Here is an 18,764-nt window from a genome sequence, read left to right as displayed (position 1 = left end):
AGAAAGGCCAAACTGCTGCAGGAAGAGGACTAGAAAGAAATAGAAGACCTGAGTAATAATAAAGTGATTGGCCAGTTGTACCCCTTTATGTGTTTTTCACAGTGAAATATGTTTCTGGAGGTTTCTGTTAATCTCAAACACAACGTAGGTACCTTAAGATATTCTGTACATGACCACAGAACTTGTAAAAGTTCTAGTCAAGATGATAAAGTATTTAAAATTAGGATATATATTTATGTTTAAAAATGGAATATAAATGTTCTTCCCCAGAAACATTACTATGTCCTGTTGAAACACTTGCAGAGTAGCAGAGAATGGTTTTTTGGACATATCCTGAAGAATATTCAGAATACTGCCATGTGAATGGCTATAGCTTATGGGTAGGAGAAGTCGGGCATCAAAAAAATAGGATCGCCCATCAAAGAAAGTGAGCACAGTAATTAACTTGGGCTTTCTGATGTCTATAGTGCCCATATTGTCTTTCCATTCTTATAAATTCTGCAAACACTCACCTTCTACATGAAATACAAAATAATATTTACCTGGCTCGGTGGAAGGCTCATCAGGGCTGGGTAGGATTATGGTTTGGGAAGGCAGAGGAGATGTCTCTATGGTAATTGAAGGAAAGTACCTGGGGCTATGATAGTGCTTCACAAACTTTGAGTACAGGTAGATGACAGAAAGGATGGTAACAATTAAAAACAAAGAAAGAAAATTGTAACTCTGCAGCAAAATAGCATTCCTAATTCTTCATAATACATTTAGTTTAAAAAATGCTGAGATGCTAGATTCCAAAATTCTCTCAAAGTAAGCAATATTCCTTACTTTTTAAATCCTCACTTCAAACTAATACCTCCTCAACCATCCTAGAAAGACGTATTTAGTAGTAATCTTAAAGGGAAAACCAAAGTATTAAAAAATGTTAAAGCATGAGTCAGTGAAGAAGCATTGGATTTCACTTAAAATTAGAGCAAAAAAAAAAAAGTCAAAGATGTAAATTAATGTCATGGAATGAGTGTTAATGGAAAATATGTTGCTAGGGCAGAAAGTATCAAATGGATCACCATACAAAAAGAAAACAGAAATATTCAACACAATACAAGCTGGCAGAATGTTTAATGTTAGGAAAAAGATGCTTTAGGCTCAACAGTTTCACTGACTTAAGTACAGAAAGAGACCAACATCTAGAAACAAAACAGAAGAGACTTTTTGGACAATGGTTATGAATAGAAGCACCTAGAAAGAAAATTAACTGCCATGAAAAAGAATGATGTTGCAACATGAATTCACAAAGAAAGAGAAACTGAGGTTGTCAGGTGATGGTGGTGATGAGGACAAAAGCTGCTGAGGTGTGTCATTACCTAGTGTGGTCTCAGGTGGTTCAGACACATTTGTAATAGATTCCACAACTGTATCAAAACAAAGGAGAACAATTTTAGAAAACTTCAAGATGCTAAACTATAGTCGACTATTTCCTTCTTGGATATCAGCACACCTCATTCTCTTAGGAATCTGCATTATATTTTTACAGCTAGGACAATGGATTTAGAGAAGAAAAGAGAGAGAACCAAAGGGGAAATCCTATTCTGTCATACTAATTTTCCAACTAATATTAATGTTTTAATTGTCATTAACTGGCTGTCAAAAGCTATTATGCCTCAATATTTTGATACCACAGAGAAGCCAGAATTTCTGTATTCAGAGATCACTTATCATTGTAGTTTGAAGACTCCAAGGACTTTGGAAGCTACTGCTCTTCAAATGAATTCAACTGTAGAACAAGTACCACAGCTTGAACTTCCATGTTCCATGGGCATAACAGATGCTAATTAAAACTTTGTTGAATAAATGAATCAAAGCATGAAAATTTTTACCACCTCCAGTCTTTGGTTCCTCTGGACTGAGTGGTGCTTTGGCAGAGGGATACAGATAATCTGTTACAGTTGGTGCTACAGAATAAACAGGGAATGGCTGGTTAGTGATGGGCAGGACATTACACACTGTCATAGAACACTGTATTTAATTTGAAAACAGAGGTTAGTTATCTTAAGTTAATATGTTCATGAGAATACATAACACTCAGGTAGATTAAGAAGATGACTGCAATTTAAGAGGGCAGAGATGAAGGCAGAAAATCAAGGCAGTGTTCAGTGTGGGCACATACACACACACCAAAACAGGCAGTGTCTTCAGCAATTTCTACCTGGAGCAAAGCAGGTAATGTCGCTTCCTTACATATTTTGATAAAGGATTCTAGTAAGAAAAAGACAAAGAGTGAGTCCTTGAAAAGCATAGAGATGAATCCTAAATAGAATATAAACATGAAAACTAAGATGTGCATATTCGTATTTAAAGAATGATTAGAATATTAAAAAATTAAATCTTACATTCAGAGTGAAAGGGAGTTAAGGAAATTGTGAAACTTGCATAGAAATACAGCAGGCACTTGCACAATGTGCTGTATGTAACATGCGGCTTTTAAGATTCACTGGATGAGCCCAGACAAGATGTGAGGAGCTATGAAATGTCACAAACTGTGAGGACATCCAAAGATGACTTCTGCAATGAGATGGAAAAGCACATATATTTGGCTTCTCATTGGGAAACATTTTTACCTAGAGCTTCCTTTGATGACTCAGTGCTTAATGTAATCGATTCCAGGACTTCAGAAACTAGCAAAGAACACAAAGTGATACAACTGATCAAGGAGGGTTATTGCCAGCATTGAATGAATGCATGCAAACTAAATATTTAGAAAAGTGTCTTGCACTTATAGATGCTCACTGTTGGCTGTTATGATAATAACAATATTATTAATAATACTAAGGGAAGCTCCAATAACTGAATTAAAGTCACAATTTTCTAAGTGTTGATTGTTAACAATCATACCTTGTACTGTTCATGAGCCCCCAAATGCCATTTAACTAGTTACAGGATGCACAAAGGAGATGAAAAGAAATTATAATCCTATACTAGATAAAAGTAAGATCTTATGTTTCAAAATATACGTCAGGGGTAGCAACCTCATTGCTAACTTAAAATGTTTGTTTTTAATTTTGAAAGGCAATGTTGTATAGGTTGGTTTTGTTATCTTTACTGAAGTGAGCACTTTCACTTTCCTTGATGGCTGCAACTGAACTAGCATTCTTTTCACAAAGCAGAACAAAAATTTAATTTATTCCTAAAGAGGAAGTTTGTAATCTTAGTGAAAAATAAGAAGAATAAAATCAGTTCTTCTGAGTAGTTTACTGACTACTTAATCACATACTTGATTATTCTTTATGTGATACAGAGTAAATACAATAAAATGAAGATAAGTATATTCAGCAGTTGAATAGCAATTATTATAAATAAATTACTAAGTTAATACCAATAGGTAGTCATGAAAAGAGCATGTACAATATATGGAGGTGTTAAATGTATTATTTGCTTTTTTATATTTGGAAATCAACACTTGGAATACGTCCCTTGAAGCTTACAATGTACCCAGACAGATAAAACAGTCTAATTACCAGGTTGGCTCTGTGTCATTTCTAGGCTTGGTGATGTCACTGGTTTCAAAATAAGAGTTTGCAGTTCAGTGGGAGCTGAAAGAAGAGCATCTAAGTTGTCAAAGTAAGTATGGATATTTCACAGATTTTAGATAAAGGTAGCAATGAACTGAAATGCATAGATCTTCAAAATCATAGGGTTATGGAGAGCCATGTGGAGTATACATTATTTAAAGCAGAAATTGAAAAACTATGGTCCTCCTAATCCAGCCCTTTGCCTGACCTGTGAGCTAAGAATGAATTTTGTGTTTTACAATGATGCAAAACAAATTAAGAGTAATATCTTATGACATGTGTAAATGATATAAAATCCAAGTAACGCTTTATTGGAACACAACCACACCCACAAACTAATGTGATTCAAGGTATATTTATATATCACTTACATATTGGTTTTGGTTGCCTTCACTTGAGATACTACATTAGAATCAAGTAGTTGTGACAGACACTGAATGGCCTACAAAGTATAAAAGATTTACAATCTGACATCGTTACATAAAAATTTGAAAATAAAATGGGTTCTTACTATTATATCTGAATCTGAATTCCCACAAGGGCTTTCTAAGAGCTTCCTATCACTGATTTTATGATACTGAGATTACCAAAATGTTTAGTACCATCTAGGAGTGCTTTGTTCTGTGTTTTAATTTGAACCCCGCCTTGGGTAACGTCAATAGGTATTGAGTTTTTATTTTGTTATTCCTACCCTTCCATCTACTAATGCAAAAAAAAAAAAAAAAAAAGGATATTTTAAAGCCCAACTCTTATCAGTCCACACAGAACTCTGACTTAAGTATTTTCTCTATTTTTACCACTCAATTAAACAAATTGCTTTTGTGTAAGCAAATTGCCTTATATCTAAAAAAACAACAGAAACCCTTTGGAAACAAGGTTTCCTCACAATTATACTGTTTTCTTTTCAAGAAGTAAAACATGTTCTTACTTTTGATCTCTACCTCTGTTCCTCACCTCACCTCACTTCACTCAACTGTTAATATGGTGCCAGGAACACAGAAGGCAAGGAAATTTTTGTTTACTAAGCCAAAGGAGTATTGCTAATTTTTAAAAAGATAAATGAAATGGTAGGAGAACAGAATGAGATGCATCTTTTGTTGGAGACAATCTTTATGCAGGGCACATGATGATTTTGGCTACCCCAGATCTTCCCTAAGCATGAAACTTCTGGTTAACCTGCAATTGTAATGATGACAATCAATATTTGTATCTCTTTTCTCTTAGAAGGCATAGAGCTGGGAAGTGAAAGTTAACAAGTTGAAAGTTGTCAATCCTGGGATCCAGCTGCAATAAGCTGGAAGCACTCAAACTAGAAATCGTTGACTTTCTTGGTTTCAACTGTGAAACTTTGGGAAGTTTAAAGTTTGGGAGGAGAATGAATTTTTCCCTCATGTTTTTGAAACTAAAGGAAGAAAATCTTGGGTTGCTATTGTGTTTCTAGGTCTAGAAACCTTCAAAAGTATTGTACATAGGCCTATGTTTTCTAAAACATATTATCTTGAGTTTATTACCTAAGTTTGAAAATTTTTACTTTACTAATCTAATTTGCTTCGTATCACTACTGAGGGTATTTTGAGAACCAAAATAATATAAAAAATTATTAATTAAGGAATAGGAATAGCTACTGATATAATTAGATACTCAGAGATTCCTACTTAGTAAAGATTAAGAACCAATACTAAACTGTGGTGGAAGATATAGAATAACAAAATTCACCCATGGTGAGGAAAGCCTGTAACTTATATTTACTAGGATTAGCACTTCTAGGAAGCATTTCTTTTTGCGGGGGGGATAATTTAAGAGGAGAAATCATCTTTTAAAATAGGAAGGGAATAGTGAAAGTGTCTCAAAAATCTCATAGAAAGTAAGTTGCTCGGAAAATATTCATGATCTTTAATTATCATCATTTTGTATCCCCGGACCAGGTAATGAAATTTTAAAGGGGGTTTCATGGCAGATAGATTTCCTCACATGGGGTATGTTCTATGGTGAGCGCTATGAAGTATGTAAACCTGGCAATTCACAGACTTGTACCCCTGGGCTAACAATACATTATTTGTTAATTAAAAAATAAAAAATTAAAAATAACAGGTAGCACTTGAATTAAGAATCTTGACTTCCAAGAAGGTAAGTATGAAACAGAACAACAGCAGTCTAAGGAAGCAGGAGCAACCCTAGCCATGATAATGATGGAGTAGGTTTTTAATGAGTAAAAAAGCTTATAATGCAGTCACAAAAATCATTACCTAACATTGTTTCTGGAGTCTCATAACTATGAATAACAGGCTCAAAACTTGTAGCAGGAACTAACCAAATGTGACAACATGAACATGAGAAAGTTTAAACACACATAGAAAATCTTAATTTTTTTTTCAAAACATTAGTTTCAAATGACAAACATTAACTTTTGAATTGACAGAAGCAGTTTCTTTTTGAGGATTTGGTCATACTAGTTGGGGACTATTCGTCCTAGAAGACAGTCACAAACTTTAAATTCTGCATGAGGTTTTTCTAGGAGTTTGATTTTCTGATTCTAACCAATATGAAAACTTGCTTTGGAAATGCTGTTTAGGCAATAGATATGAAAATATGCAGGAAAGTAACTTGTTGCAGTTTTTGAAAGCTGAAAAAGATACTTATGCTTATATAATCATGATCACAATAAATAGATCATGTTTTTAAGAGCAGATATAGCAATAAATAACTATGATTGATTATGCCAATTTTGCTATTAACACATCTTTAAAGAGATGAAAAATTTCAGTCAAGAATTAGTTGCTAACCATAACTCATTCTTTGACTTTTAGGGAACATGAAGACTATTACTTCCCATCAGAGACATTTCCTTGAGACCCCACTGAGACGGACTGCTAGGGTTCACCCCTCAAACCATGACATAACATATTTACCCTGTTTGGTCTGAGTTGCCTCAGGGCTTGATGTGGTTTTAGGCCTGGGACGTGGACGACGGGTTCGTTGTGCTGGTTTAGGAGCTGAAGAATGAAACTTCAGATTACTCCAGTGAAGACAGTTTTGGAAGTAAGAGCAAAATTTTCTAAAATACATTATATTGCCTTGAAGTTCAAGGCATATATATTTCAAGGTTGAAATATTTTCTCTTATTTTGTTAACTATTGTTTTAAGCACTTGAGAGACAAATCTCACACACAGAGTCAAGTCAAGGAGTGAGCAATCTCATAAATGTCTAGATTTAAAAATAGATAAGGACTCTAGCCACACTGTAGGTAGTAGGGTTGTAGGTTCATACCAAGAAATAGAACTTTCCCAAAGAATCTCTAATACCATGTGAGCTGTCATGATTTGTTTGGTCAGGAGAAGATACAGACATGGCCGACTTTGAAACTCAGGTTTAAATTTGAACCCAGTTTAGACAAGAGTACATGATACAAGTTCAAGATTACATGGTTGACAGATATTCCCAGGTCCATGCATAACTGTCAAAAACAATAGAAGACTTCTTTTAAGAGTTTTAAAAGCCCTTAAGAAGAAAAAAAAGAATAAAGTTGAAGGACAGCAGATGAAAAGACAGTTTTATAAAGCTGGTGACAAAGTGATTATGATTATGATAGAGTAGGTTGATGATGAGCAGGAAAGAACTGTTGAAGAATGCAGAATATCATTACCTAATGTAGTTTCTGGAGCCTTTGTCCTAAGAGTGATGGGTTCAAGGGCTGTAGGAGGAACTAGTAAAAAAAATAATAAACCAAAGATATTTTAAAAATTCATTTGAAGACTAACTGCAAAAGTCAAATTTTAAGCTTCGGGTCTGACAGAAAAGGAGCACTCTGAAGATCTGACCACACTCTGGCAAAGCAACCATTAATCTCACAAGATAGGTACAGCATTGTACTTTGCTAAATAACACTGTGATCATTAAGAAGTTTTCCTAGAAGTTTTGATTATCTGATTATTTTTAATATGTAAAATTTTACTAAACAAACTTTTTTACACATTTATATATATTTATACTTTTCTAACTTTTACACATTTATATATATTTATACTTTTCTAACTTTACTGGAAAAAGTATATCAGTCTACTTGTGGAGACAAATGCTTATTATTTAAATAATCATGGATATAATAATGAATTTATTTATTTGAGAGCATGAGGATCAGTACATAAAACAGTGTGATCATCAATGTTTCTAAGTAGTCTTTGACTCAAGAAAAGTTAAGAAACTGTTTCCTTTGCTGTGCAAAAGCTTTTGATCTTGATGAAATCCCAATAGTTCATTTTTGGCCTTGCTTCCCTTAACTGTTAAATCCTCTTAGCAAAGAAGAAAGAAGCATCTTACTCTATAATGAAAGCCTATCATCTAAACTTTCAAGACTTAGGCACAATTATAATTTTGATAATTAACTAAAAACATCATTTTTGGAAAAAACAGATCCATCTGTATAATCACACAAATCCTAATACAATAAAAAGTAATGTGATTAAAGAATATGGTATTTCTGCAATCAATGAAGGATAAGCAGGGCATATAAGGGATAGGTGGAAATTCATGTTTGAAACAAAGCTCAAAGTAGTCAGTCCTGTTTTAGCACATACATATGATCGCATGAAACAACAATGAACAAGTTACATGGCAGTTTGGTGCCTTGAAAATAGAATATTCACATATTCTATTAAGAAAATAGAATTTTCTTAAGTTTAACTTAAACACAACTTGATGTAGAGTTTAGCATAATTTCAAGATGAAGACTGCAATGGAAGACAACAGAGGGTGTTAAAATGGTTTTAGGATGCAGTAGGACCCATGGCTACAGTGGTATGACAATGAGCAGGAAAAGCACTATTTGAGGGACACATATTCTCATTACCCACGATTTCTGGAGCTTTAGTTCTAAGAGGGCCAGGTTCAAGATCTGTAGTAGGAGCTAATGAAAAGCAATGAAATAAACATTTGTGAAAAGTCAGCAAATTGATTCTAACTAGCATAACACTGCTTCAATAAATGTATAGCAATTAAATTTTCTTCTGAAATTAAGTACTTAAAGATTTGGTCACCCTATAACCGAGTAAATATTTTTTTTTAGGAAATAGTGATAGCCTACATAACCTGGTAAGCCTCTCAAAGTCAATACAATATTCTCTTAGTTGTTTAAGTACCTAATTCCGACTATTGCCCTAGGAAACTTGTTTAAACATTTTACCAGATATATACTAATAAAAGTGTTCTGGCAATTGTTGGCTTTTTTGTGGAAGCTTTAAGGAGATAGAACGTCTAAATAAGATGGATACAGTAAATGGTTTTATGTTTGAAAGGAGGCAAGAAAAGAACAAAGCAAAGTGAACTATGTTCATCTTGTTGAGAACTTGTAAGTAGAAATAGTCTTAGAACTCAGATGATGCAAAGGTATTCAGCTAATTAGGATAAGGAACAACCACTCAGTGTGTGGTGCCAACTAGAGCAGCTCTCTGCTCTACACAAAAAAATGTTGTACCCTATATATGTGGAATAGGTTGCAGGAAAGACCACTAATACTTCTAGGTTCAGATCCAAACTTCTGAGTCATACCTTCAAGAACTTTCTTCAACTGCTCTTACGGGCCCTTCTAAACACACTGCTATCATTACCACTTAGAAGCCAGAACTTCCCTTATTCCAGGAGATCTGTATCCTCTATCTAGGCTCAATACCTGCTTTCTTTCCTTTTTAAATTTATTTTAATTTATTTATTTATTTATTTATTTTCAGCATAACAGTATTCATTGTTTTTGCACCACGCCCAGTGCTCCATGCAATCTGTGCCCTCTCTAATACCCACTACCTGGTTCCCCCAACCTCCTACCCCTCGCTGCTTCAAACCCCTCAGATTGTTTTTCAGAGTCCATAGTCTCTCATGGTTCACCTCCCCTTCAATTCTAAGATTTCCCACTTTCTTCCTAACTCCTTATTCCTGTCCTTCACAAACGTCTCTCTCTTTAAATGCATAGATGTTCATAAAACCTGCAAAAAGTAATCTTGATTGGCACAGACACATTGCCTTGGTTCAATCTTTGAGTGTCTCCTATTGGGGGTTTTGACTTTGGGTGTACTACAGACTGAGAAGTAAAAAGAAGCCATCTACATCTATGATATCCTCACAGCTGTTGATGTAGCTCTAGGAGGAAATGAAAGGCACTTAATGTTTCTTGAAATAAAAATGATTGGTTCTATTTAAGACATTTTGTCTTCTAGAGAAGTATGGAATAAAATAAGAGTAAATAAAATATATAGTAAAACTGAAGATCTTTATGCACAAAATACAAGGAGTCCAGTTCCCTCCCAAACATCCAGATGTCTCCCAAACAATGTTTTCCTTTGTTAAGTCAATGGTGGGATCAGTGTAGATCAACTAGTGCCTTCACCAATACTGGAATCACAAGGGCTATCTCTTCTCCCTCCGGCATCAATCCTAGACTCCCAAGAGCTTCTAAGACTACTCCTTTAACCAGAAACCCACAATTACCCAGTTTTTTTTTAGGTGCTTCAGAAGTTGGTGTAGTTTTATGTTTGGGACGTGGACGACGGGCCCGTTTTGATGTTTTAGGAGCTGAAGAAAGAAAACCTTTGGTTACTACAGAGTCCATAGTTTGGAAGCTAAAGGTAGCATGACACATGAATCCAGATTTTCTAAACTTACTACATTAGTAAGTCTGTCTTTTCAACCTTTCAATTTGAAACTTTCACCCTTAGTAGTATACATTCTTTTATAAAGGCAATTTCATTGAGAATGAGTCATACAGAATTAAGTTATTAATTCAAGAAGTGAAATAGTGTTCGTAGTTCTCTTCTATTGAACAAAAGAGTTAAGTCCTGCTGCAGAAATATTATGGGGCAGCCATGGTCAGATACAAACTCTGTGATAGTTTACTAAGATAAGGCTATATAATTAACTAAAATGTTTATCAAAGGACAGATATTAGAGAGTTTTAAAAAAGGTAGGACTGCAGATGCACAAAGAAACTTCCTGATACTGTAACAGTCAGTAGAGTCAAAAGAACTGCTTTTTAAACCCAGCTTTAATAAAACATGGTTAAAATGCACATGAGATGACGGAGCAATTTTAGATGGTTACTTGTACAACAGAAGACCTGAGTTAGGTTTATGCATGGCTCTCTTAAAAACAAGGGACAACTTGTTTTAAGAGTCAGTGTCCTCAAAACTTTTAGGATGAAGAATTTTATGGAGTGACAACAGAGGACAATGTAGTCCTTATGAAGCAAAAGAACATGTAGCTATGAAGTTGATGGAGTGAGTCTGAGAATCAGCACTTACTGAGGAGCATGTGTTATTACCTTGTGTTGTTACCCATGTTTCAGTTCTCAACACAACCGGTTCAAGGTCTGCAGTAGGAACTGACCAAAAGTATTAAAAATAAACAAAATAATTGCTTAAAATGTTAAAAAACCTGAAAACATTTCAAAATTTATCTTAATCATATACTTTCTGGAACTATGTAGCAACTTCTTTTATTTATTTATTTTTTTCAGCGTAACAGTATTCATTGTTTTTGCACCACACCCAGTGCTCCATGCAATCCGTGCCCCCTCTAATACCTACCACCTGGTTCCCCCAACCTCCCACCCCCCGCCCCTTCAAAACCCTCAGATTATTTTTCTGAGTCCATAGTCTCTCATGGTTCACCTCCCCTTCCAAGTTCCCTCAACTCCCTTCTAAAAACTATTCAACTAAAAAAAAGTAGACCTCTGATTTCCTAAAATTTGGCCATACCTAAGTGGGGTAACGATTTTCTTATTCCTCCTTTGATGATCTGATTCTAACTAATAAATCAAAATGGGATGTGTGTGTATTGCTAACAACTTTGGGAGGAAAGTGGAGCTACAGCATGATGAATTGAACAGGTTATCCCTTCATTCTAAGCAAAGAAATATGCTTTTATGTGCAACAAAGAGCTTACTGATGTCCACTTGATCAAATCTCAATTACTCCATCAGATGCCTAAGAATCTCCACTGTGAGAATCCATAGACCAATGAAGATTCAGAAGGATTTGACTATCTCTCTCTAGTCAGACATCTTTTCTACTAGTACTATTGTTAGACTTTCTCCTTTGGTTGGTCTCACTTATACTCACTCTTTCTGATTTTATTACTACCTTTTTTTAAAAAAAGATTTTATGTATTTATTTGACAGAGGGAGGGGGAGAGAGGGAATACAAGCAGGGGGAGTGGGAGAGGGAGAAGCACGTTCCCTTTGAGCAGGGAGCTGGACACAGGGCTCAAACCCAGCACTCTGGGATTATGACCTGAGCCCAAGGCATACACTTCATGATTTAGCCACTCAGGCACTCCATATTCCTACCTTTCTACTTATACATGTACTACGGTGGTTTCAAGGCACCATTTAAGTTTCTTTTTTTTTTTTTTAAGATTTTATTTATTTATTTGACAGACAGAGATCACAAGTAGGCAGAGAGAGGGGAGGAAACAGGCTCCCCACTGAGCAGAGAGCCCGATGCGGGGCTCGATCCCAGGACCTGGGATTATGACCCGAGCCGAAGGCAGAGACTTTAACCCACTGAGCCACCCAGGTGACCCACCATTTAAGTTTCCTAATCTAACTTTTGAGATGTACATATTTATGTACCTAGTACATTTTGTTGATAGCAGTGAGAAATCAATCTTGATCTTGTCTTTGCATACATGATTTCTAGAGCCATCTTCTATCTTATTTATGAAGGCTTTTGTTCTCAACTTATTGCATGTCTGAGGATTAAAGCATGTCTCCCACACCTAATTTATACCCCCAAATTTGCTGATATTACCCAGGGATACTAAAGATATTAGTTGTTAATTTGAACTCAATATGCCCAATTTTTCTAAAGTTTTATTTTCAGTATATAAATGGAAATTAATTAAATGCACAGTGACAGAGAAGACTTCACTCTAGAAGAATGAAGCATTCAGTTGCTCCACAGATTTTCCCCTGCTGTGTTCCTTTTGCCATCTCTACAGTGGGAACTGCTGTTTAACACAAGTTATATCTTTACTTTTATGGGGCCTATTTGTTACTTCCACACATTGGGATTACTCTTGAGCCCCTGCTGGTTTAGGCTACTGCAACTCTAAACCAGGAACACTTGTTTACCTGGTTTGGACTCAGATGCTTCAAGAGTTGGTGGGGTTTTTGGTCTGGGACGTGGACGACGTGTCTGTTGTGATGTTTTGGAGGCTGAAGGAAGAAATTCTAGGGTTATCACACAACTACATTACTTCTGTTCTGGAAGCAATGAGAGGTGAAAATATGGTTCTAGATTTTCTACAACTTTTAGACATGTGTCCTTCTAGTTTGAGATTTTTGTAATGTATACTCTGTATATAATTCTTGTACTATAGAAGTTTCTTTGAAGAAAAAAAATCCCTTTTAAATTCAAGAAATAAATATTAGTAATTATAATCAAAGTGTCATAGAGCAGGTTGATTGGGCAACAGAAAGGTTAAGAACCACTGCTAAATTTTAATGTATTATGAAGGATGGTCATATTAAACCCGAGATTTAGAATTCAATTTTCCTATCTTTCCACACTTTCTATGTAACTACTAAAACAAAAACACGTCATTACCTAAATATCAACAAAACAATATCACACAAATAGAAAAAAATTTGGAAACAAAATGTGAAATAAATGGATCTTCCTGGCCCCATGATTGCTATTTCTTGGCTTTATCTGTCTAGAGAAGAGGTAGGAAGCTACAGTATGTTTGAGAACCATTTTTTAACCAACACTGCTTAGATAAAACAAAAATAATGTGAAAAAATTTCAAATAGGTTACCTGGCAAATAAATGTTCTGAAGTACATTCATGTATGACTGGTTCTCTTTAAAATGACAGGTAAACTTAATAGTTTTCATAATTTTAAGAATATAAATGAATGTCCAAGAATGACGACATATGGTCACATAAAGCAAAATGAAACTCAGGGTTTGACAAAAGCAGAGTAAGTCTTGTTGAAAAGATAATATATTATTACCTAATGTTGTTTCTGGGGTCTTGGGTCTAAGAGTGACAGGTTCAAGAACTGTAGCAGGAACTGCCACCAAAATACAGTAAAACCAAAGAAATTTTAAAACACATGAAAAGTAAGAACATTCACATCTAAACAAATCTACTTGTATCAATCTTTCTACAAAAACAAAGAAAAAAAATTAACCTCCTAAATGAAGGAAAGAGTAGATGGTTGTTCTTTGAAGATTTGGCCAAACTATAGTCTTGGTCTTAGGTTTAGCCTTTGAACTATCTTGATTGTCTTAAAGAAGTCAGCATAAAATTCTCCTAGGTTTTAGCTAATGGATTCTGATAACTCTGCACTAGAAAATATTTTTATTCATTGACCTAACATACACTTGGGAAAGAAGTTGTTTTTTAAAAAAATCTGAGCTCAATCTGTATTTCTATGGAAGCTGAACATGTATACTTACTATGTTTAAGTAAACATGGATACAATAAACAGTTTTTAAGTTTGAAACAGATATAAAATTTAATCATTGAAGTGGACTATGTTGATCTTTCTCAGAACTCATCTATGGAAAGAGTCTGAGAACTCTTTCCAAACCACGGCACATAAGAGAGCAGAATAAAGATGGTCATTCGGTCTGAAATACTCAGTAGAGCATCTGTTTGGCTAAAGACCAGATAAAGCAGAAATCAAAGACCACTGAGGTCTCTGTATCAAATCTAAGCTCCTGAATCAGGTCCTCAAAATCCTCTTTCAGTAGGCTCTCTGGACTCTTCCAAATGCAACATCATCAATAAACTTGTTTTGGCCATCTGGAAGTAAGACAGTCTGTTTCAGGCTGGACTGTCATTGTGGCTAACCCCCTACCACCTTACATGTGTAGCCCTTCTGCCATGGTTCACTCTTCCCTCCATTCACTGAAATCCTGTACTAAGCCCAAGGTCCAAGTCTAATCGACTTTGATCTTTTCCTTTGCAAGGTCAGTATTTAATGTATCATGCAAACATGTACCTAACTCTACTGTTTTAGAAAATCTCCCACAGCTGGCATATCACCCACAATTGCCAATATTGGTCCAGAAATATGCAAGGGACTTATGATTTTTTTGTTTATTTGAACAGAATGTATTGGCTCTGATAAAGAAGATTTATCATTAAAATTTGAATGGAAGTTGATGGCAAGAAATATACTAGATGCATATCAGAGAAGACTCTCACATAGAGTAAGATATTGTAACACCAAATATATCGCACCCAGCCACATTATCTGACACCTGGGCAAAGCAGACATTACTGACCATGTCATGACCTCACACTTTGAGCCACTAATAGGTTGGCACTGTTTGGGGTTCTCATGGGGATAGACTACTTGGGTTCACCCTTAAACTAAGGAATCACACATTTATCAGATTCAGTCTGAGGTATTTGAGGGCTTGGTGTTGTTTTGGGTCTGGGGCATGGACTACGGGGTCTTTGTGTTGTTTTAGTAGCTGAAGAGAGAAAAGCTTTGTGTTACTCTAGGTGTTAAGGTTCTGGATTCTGAGGAGAGGTTTTTCCAAGAGCTGTCAGATTTTCAAAAGTTACAGGAAATTTTCCGTTATTTAATGTTTTTAATCTTTTTATGCCAATGTGTCTTCTTTTTATCATTGGTGGTACTTTGAGGCAAATTCATGTGTCTGGTTGAGTTGTTTGTTCAAGGCATGAAGATTAACACTTGTAATTAAACACACAGAATTTCCTCATTGGGGAAAAAATGAGAAGGAAGGCTCAACTCTGGTGCAAGGGAGGGGCATTTAGGGTCACACTGAGGAAAAGGCTTATAATTTAAAATTTTGGATTTAGGTAATTTCCTATATGTCAAATTAGTAATAAAACGTCTCATTACTTAAAGCACCAACAAAGAAACAAACATACCATGTAAATATTTTTTAAAGACTTAGCAACCTAAATGTACAAAGGACCCTAGGAATGGCTATTACCTCTGATCTAGATAAGAAAAAGATCCGAATTTGTTTTAAACTTGGCTTTAACAGAGAGCACTGTTCAACAAAGCACGAGATAACATGACAATGCAAATGTACCAGCGAAAGCAATGTTTTGAATTAAGCTAAGATCAGCTCTCATAAAAACAATAGGAAATTTGTTTTTAAGAGGCTTCAGGATTTGTCAGATGAAGTAACTGAATGGCAACAGAAGATGATGGTGGCTGTCTCATGAGAGAGGGAAAGCCAAGAGATGGAGACTGAATGGAATATACAATGAGCAACAAAGGTATTTGGTGAATGACACAGAATCATTACCTAATGTTGTCCCAGGTGTCTCAGTTCTAAGAGTAACAGGTTCAAGGTCTGTCACAGGAACTGAAGTAATAAAATAAGCAAAAGAAGTTTTTAAAAAATTTATAAAGGGTTATGAAATTCACTTCAAGATATATTTTGTCAGTGTAACATTTCATCTAGAACTACTACTTTATTTCTAGATAAAGGGGACTGTGACTGTGTCTCCCCAAATTACTATGTTGAAGACTTAACTCCCAAATGTGACTGTGTTTGGAGATAGGGGAGATAGGGGCTTTGAAGAGGCAATTAAGATTAGATGGGGCTGTAAGAGTAGGTCCCTAATCCAGTATGACTGATGACCTTATAAGAATAGAGGCACACACAAGGAAGGCTCACACACAGAGAAAAGGCCATGTGAGGACACAGCAAAATGAGACAATCTACAAGCCAAGGAGAAAGGCCTCAGGAGACATTAAAACTGCTGAAGCCATCATCTTAAATTTCCAGCCTCCAAAGCTGTGAGAAATCAATTTCTATTGTTTGAGCCACCCGGTCTATGATGTTATGGCAGCCTTAATAAGCTAATACAAGGGGAAACCAACTGTTTGGTCCAGAATTGGCTAAACTATAGTTGAGGACTTCTTCATCTTATGAGAAGTCTTGTTATTACTTGTAGTCTCTGTTAAGCAGAGGGAAACAGTTAAGAGTAAATAGTTACCTCTGTTGAAACAGTTCAGCTAGTTCATGATTGATTATTTGAATCTACATGGTGGACTCTAGGACATTTTTAGGCTTTTACTTAAATACATCCCTAATCATCTTGAAAATCAAGTAAAATACTAACTTGCACTTTCGTGGGTGCTGAATAAAGAAGATATCTATTATGTTTATCACATTATGGTTGCAGAAAAAGTTCCTAAAGATCCGAGCAGCCATTACACAAATAACCAAAAATGGGTATGATGACCTTGCTGATAACTCAGCTTTGGAAATATCTTGTGACCTGTGTCCAAAGGAAGGTACTCAAGAGGACTGGGCAAGGACCCACTCACAGTCTGTGGCATTCAGTAAAGCACCCATACACTATCAGTACCAGAAAAACATCATACAGTGTGGAAAGAAAAGGATTCTGAAGCTCATAAGAACAATATTGGACTCCTGAATGGAACATTCAAGCCTCCTTCAATTTTCTGTGGTATTAACCAATAAGAGCTTTTGATGGACACTTCAAATAAGCAGATCCTCTGCCCCTCTGGTTTCCTCTATATATATCCTATTTTTTTTCTTGTCTTCGTTTATTCTCACCTGTCCACTTGTACAAATTCTGATGTGACATCAAGACTTAAACTCCTTCCCTGATCTACCAAGCTCCAAAATGATGCTTTACTTCCTTAAGACCTTATATGATGAGTCTAACATTTAATGTTGAAATACCCCCAAAATCTTCAATTTGCAAATACACCCTGCCTTAGCAACCTCTTCGACCTCAGCCACAGCAACTTCTTCCTAGAAACATTGCCAAAGGCAAGGGAATCAAGGGCAAAAATGAACTATTGGGACTTCAAGATCAAACGCTTTTGCACAGCAAAAGAAACAGTCAACAAAACCAAAAGACAACTGACAGGATAGGAGAAGATATTAGCAAATGACATATCAGATAAAGGGCTAGTATCCAAAATCTATAAAGAACTTATCAAACTCAACACCCAAAGAACAAATAATCCAATCAAGAAATGGGCAGAAGACATGAACAGACATTTCTCCAAAGCAGACACCCAGATGACCAAGAGACACATGAAAAAGTACTCCACATCACTCAGCATCAGGGAAATACAAATCAAAACCACAATGAGATACCACCTCACACCAGTCAGAATGGCTAAAATTAACAAGTCAGGAAATGACAGATGCTGGCGAGGATGCAGAGAAAGGGAAACCCTCCTACACTGTTGGTGGGAATGCAAGCTGGTGCAGCCACTCTGGAAAACAGCATGGAGGTTCTTCAAAAAAGTTGAAAATAGAGCTACCCTATGACCTAGCAATTGCACTACTGGGTATTTACCCTAAAGATACAAATGTAGTGGTCTGAAAGGGCACATGCACCCCAATGTTTATAGCAGCAATGTCCACAGTAGCCAAACTATGGAAAGAGCCTAGATGACCATCAACAGATGAATGGATAAAGAAGAGGTGGTATATATATATATACAATGGAATACCATGCGGCCATCAAAAACCTGAAATCTTGTCATTTGCAATGACGTGGATGGAACTAGAAGATTTTATACTTAGCGAAATAAATTAGAGAAAGACAATTATCATATCATCTCACTGATATGAAGAATTAGGGAAAAAAGACAGAGAATCATAAGAGAAGGGAGGGAAAAATGAAATGAGATGAAACCAGAGAGGGAGACAAACCATAAGAGACTCTTAATCTCAGGAAACAAATTGAGGGTTGCTGGAGGGGAGGCGGGTGGGAGGGATGGGGTGGCTGGGTGATGGACACTGGGAAGGGTATGCGCTATGGTGAGAGCTGTGAATTGTGTAAGACTGATGAATCACAGACCTGTACCCCTGAAACAAATAATACATTATGAGTTAATTAAAAAAAAAAACACCCTGCCTTATTTTCCTTCAGTAGGCTTTTTATGCAGAAAAATTTTCTGTGTTCAACTAGCCTGAAGATGAAACAAAACATGTTTCCTACTACTCTGAGGTAGAGGAAATATTATGTATCTTCCAAAGATGTACTTTCTGCCAGCCCTGAAGGGAAAAGGACTCTTCATGATTCCCTTGCTAGAGGGTATGTGGGTTTACACTTTCAGCCAGTAACAGTCTCGCAGGATCCTGAAACCAAGGACAGAGCTTTCATCTGGTGTAGTCCTAGGTTCATCTGGATTTAGAGGTGTTTTAAGTTTGGTTTGTGAAT

The 18,764-nt window shown here is 35.9% G+C and overlaps 1 protein-coding gene across 38 annotated transcripts in view; it reads right to left on the bottom strand.

Annotated features, from left to right (window-relative positions):
* Positions 1–18,764, bottom strand: part of ABI3BP (ABI family member 3 binding protein) — a 253,905-nt gene that overhangs the window by 79,427 nt on the left and 155,714 nt on the right. For 14 of the 38 annotated variants that reach the window (XM_059164296.1, XM_059164302.1, XM_059164308.1 and 11 more), the window contains 12 exons: positions 15,854–15,913; positions 13,570–13,629; positions 12,686–12,769; positions 10,874–10,933; positions 10,045–10,128; positions 8,414–8,470; positions 7,211–7,270; positions 6,476–6,559; positions 3,513–3,587; positions 2,616–2,672; positions 1,878–1,949; positions 1,362–1,409 (listed from right to left, as the gene is read on the bottom strand). The exons of 2 other annotated variants lie outside the window; for them this stretch is intronic. In XM_059164296.1, coding sequence (XP_059020279.1) covers positions 1,362–1,409; positions 1,878–1,949; positions 2,616–2,672; positions 3,513–3,587; positions 6,476–6,559; positions 7,211–7,270; positions 8,414–8,470; positions 10,045–10,128; positions 10,874–10,933; positions 12,686–12,769; positions 13,570–13,629; positions 15,854–15,913 — 801 coding nt within the window. The remainder of the gene's footprint in view (positions 1–1,361; positions 1,410–1,877; positions 1,950–2,615; positions 2,673–3,512; positions 3,588–6,475; positions 6,560–7,210; positions 7,271–8,413; positions 8,471–10,044; positions 10,129–10,873; positions 10,934–12,685; positions 12,770–13,569; positions 13,630–15,853; positions 15,914–18,764) is intronic. 22 more of the 38 variants (XM_059164299.1, XM_059164311.1, XM_059164298.1 and 19 more) reach the window with 13 other exon arrangements.

Source organism: Mustela lutreola, chromosome 2 (assembly GCF_030435805.1).
Source record: "Mustela lutreola isolate mMusLut2 chromosome 2, mMusLut2.pri, whole genome shotgun sequence".
Lineage (NCBI taxonomy): Eukaryota > Metazoa > Chordata > Mammalia > Carnivora > Mustelidae > Mustela > Mustela lutreola.
This window is presented reverse-complemented; position numbering and strand designations above follow the sequence as displayed.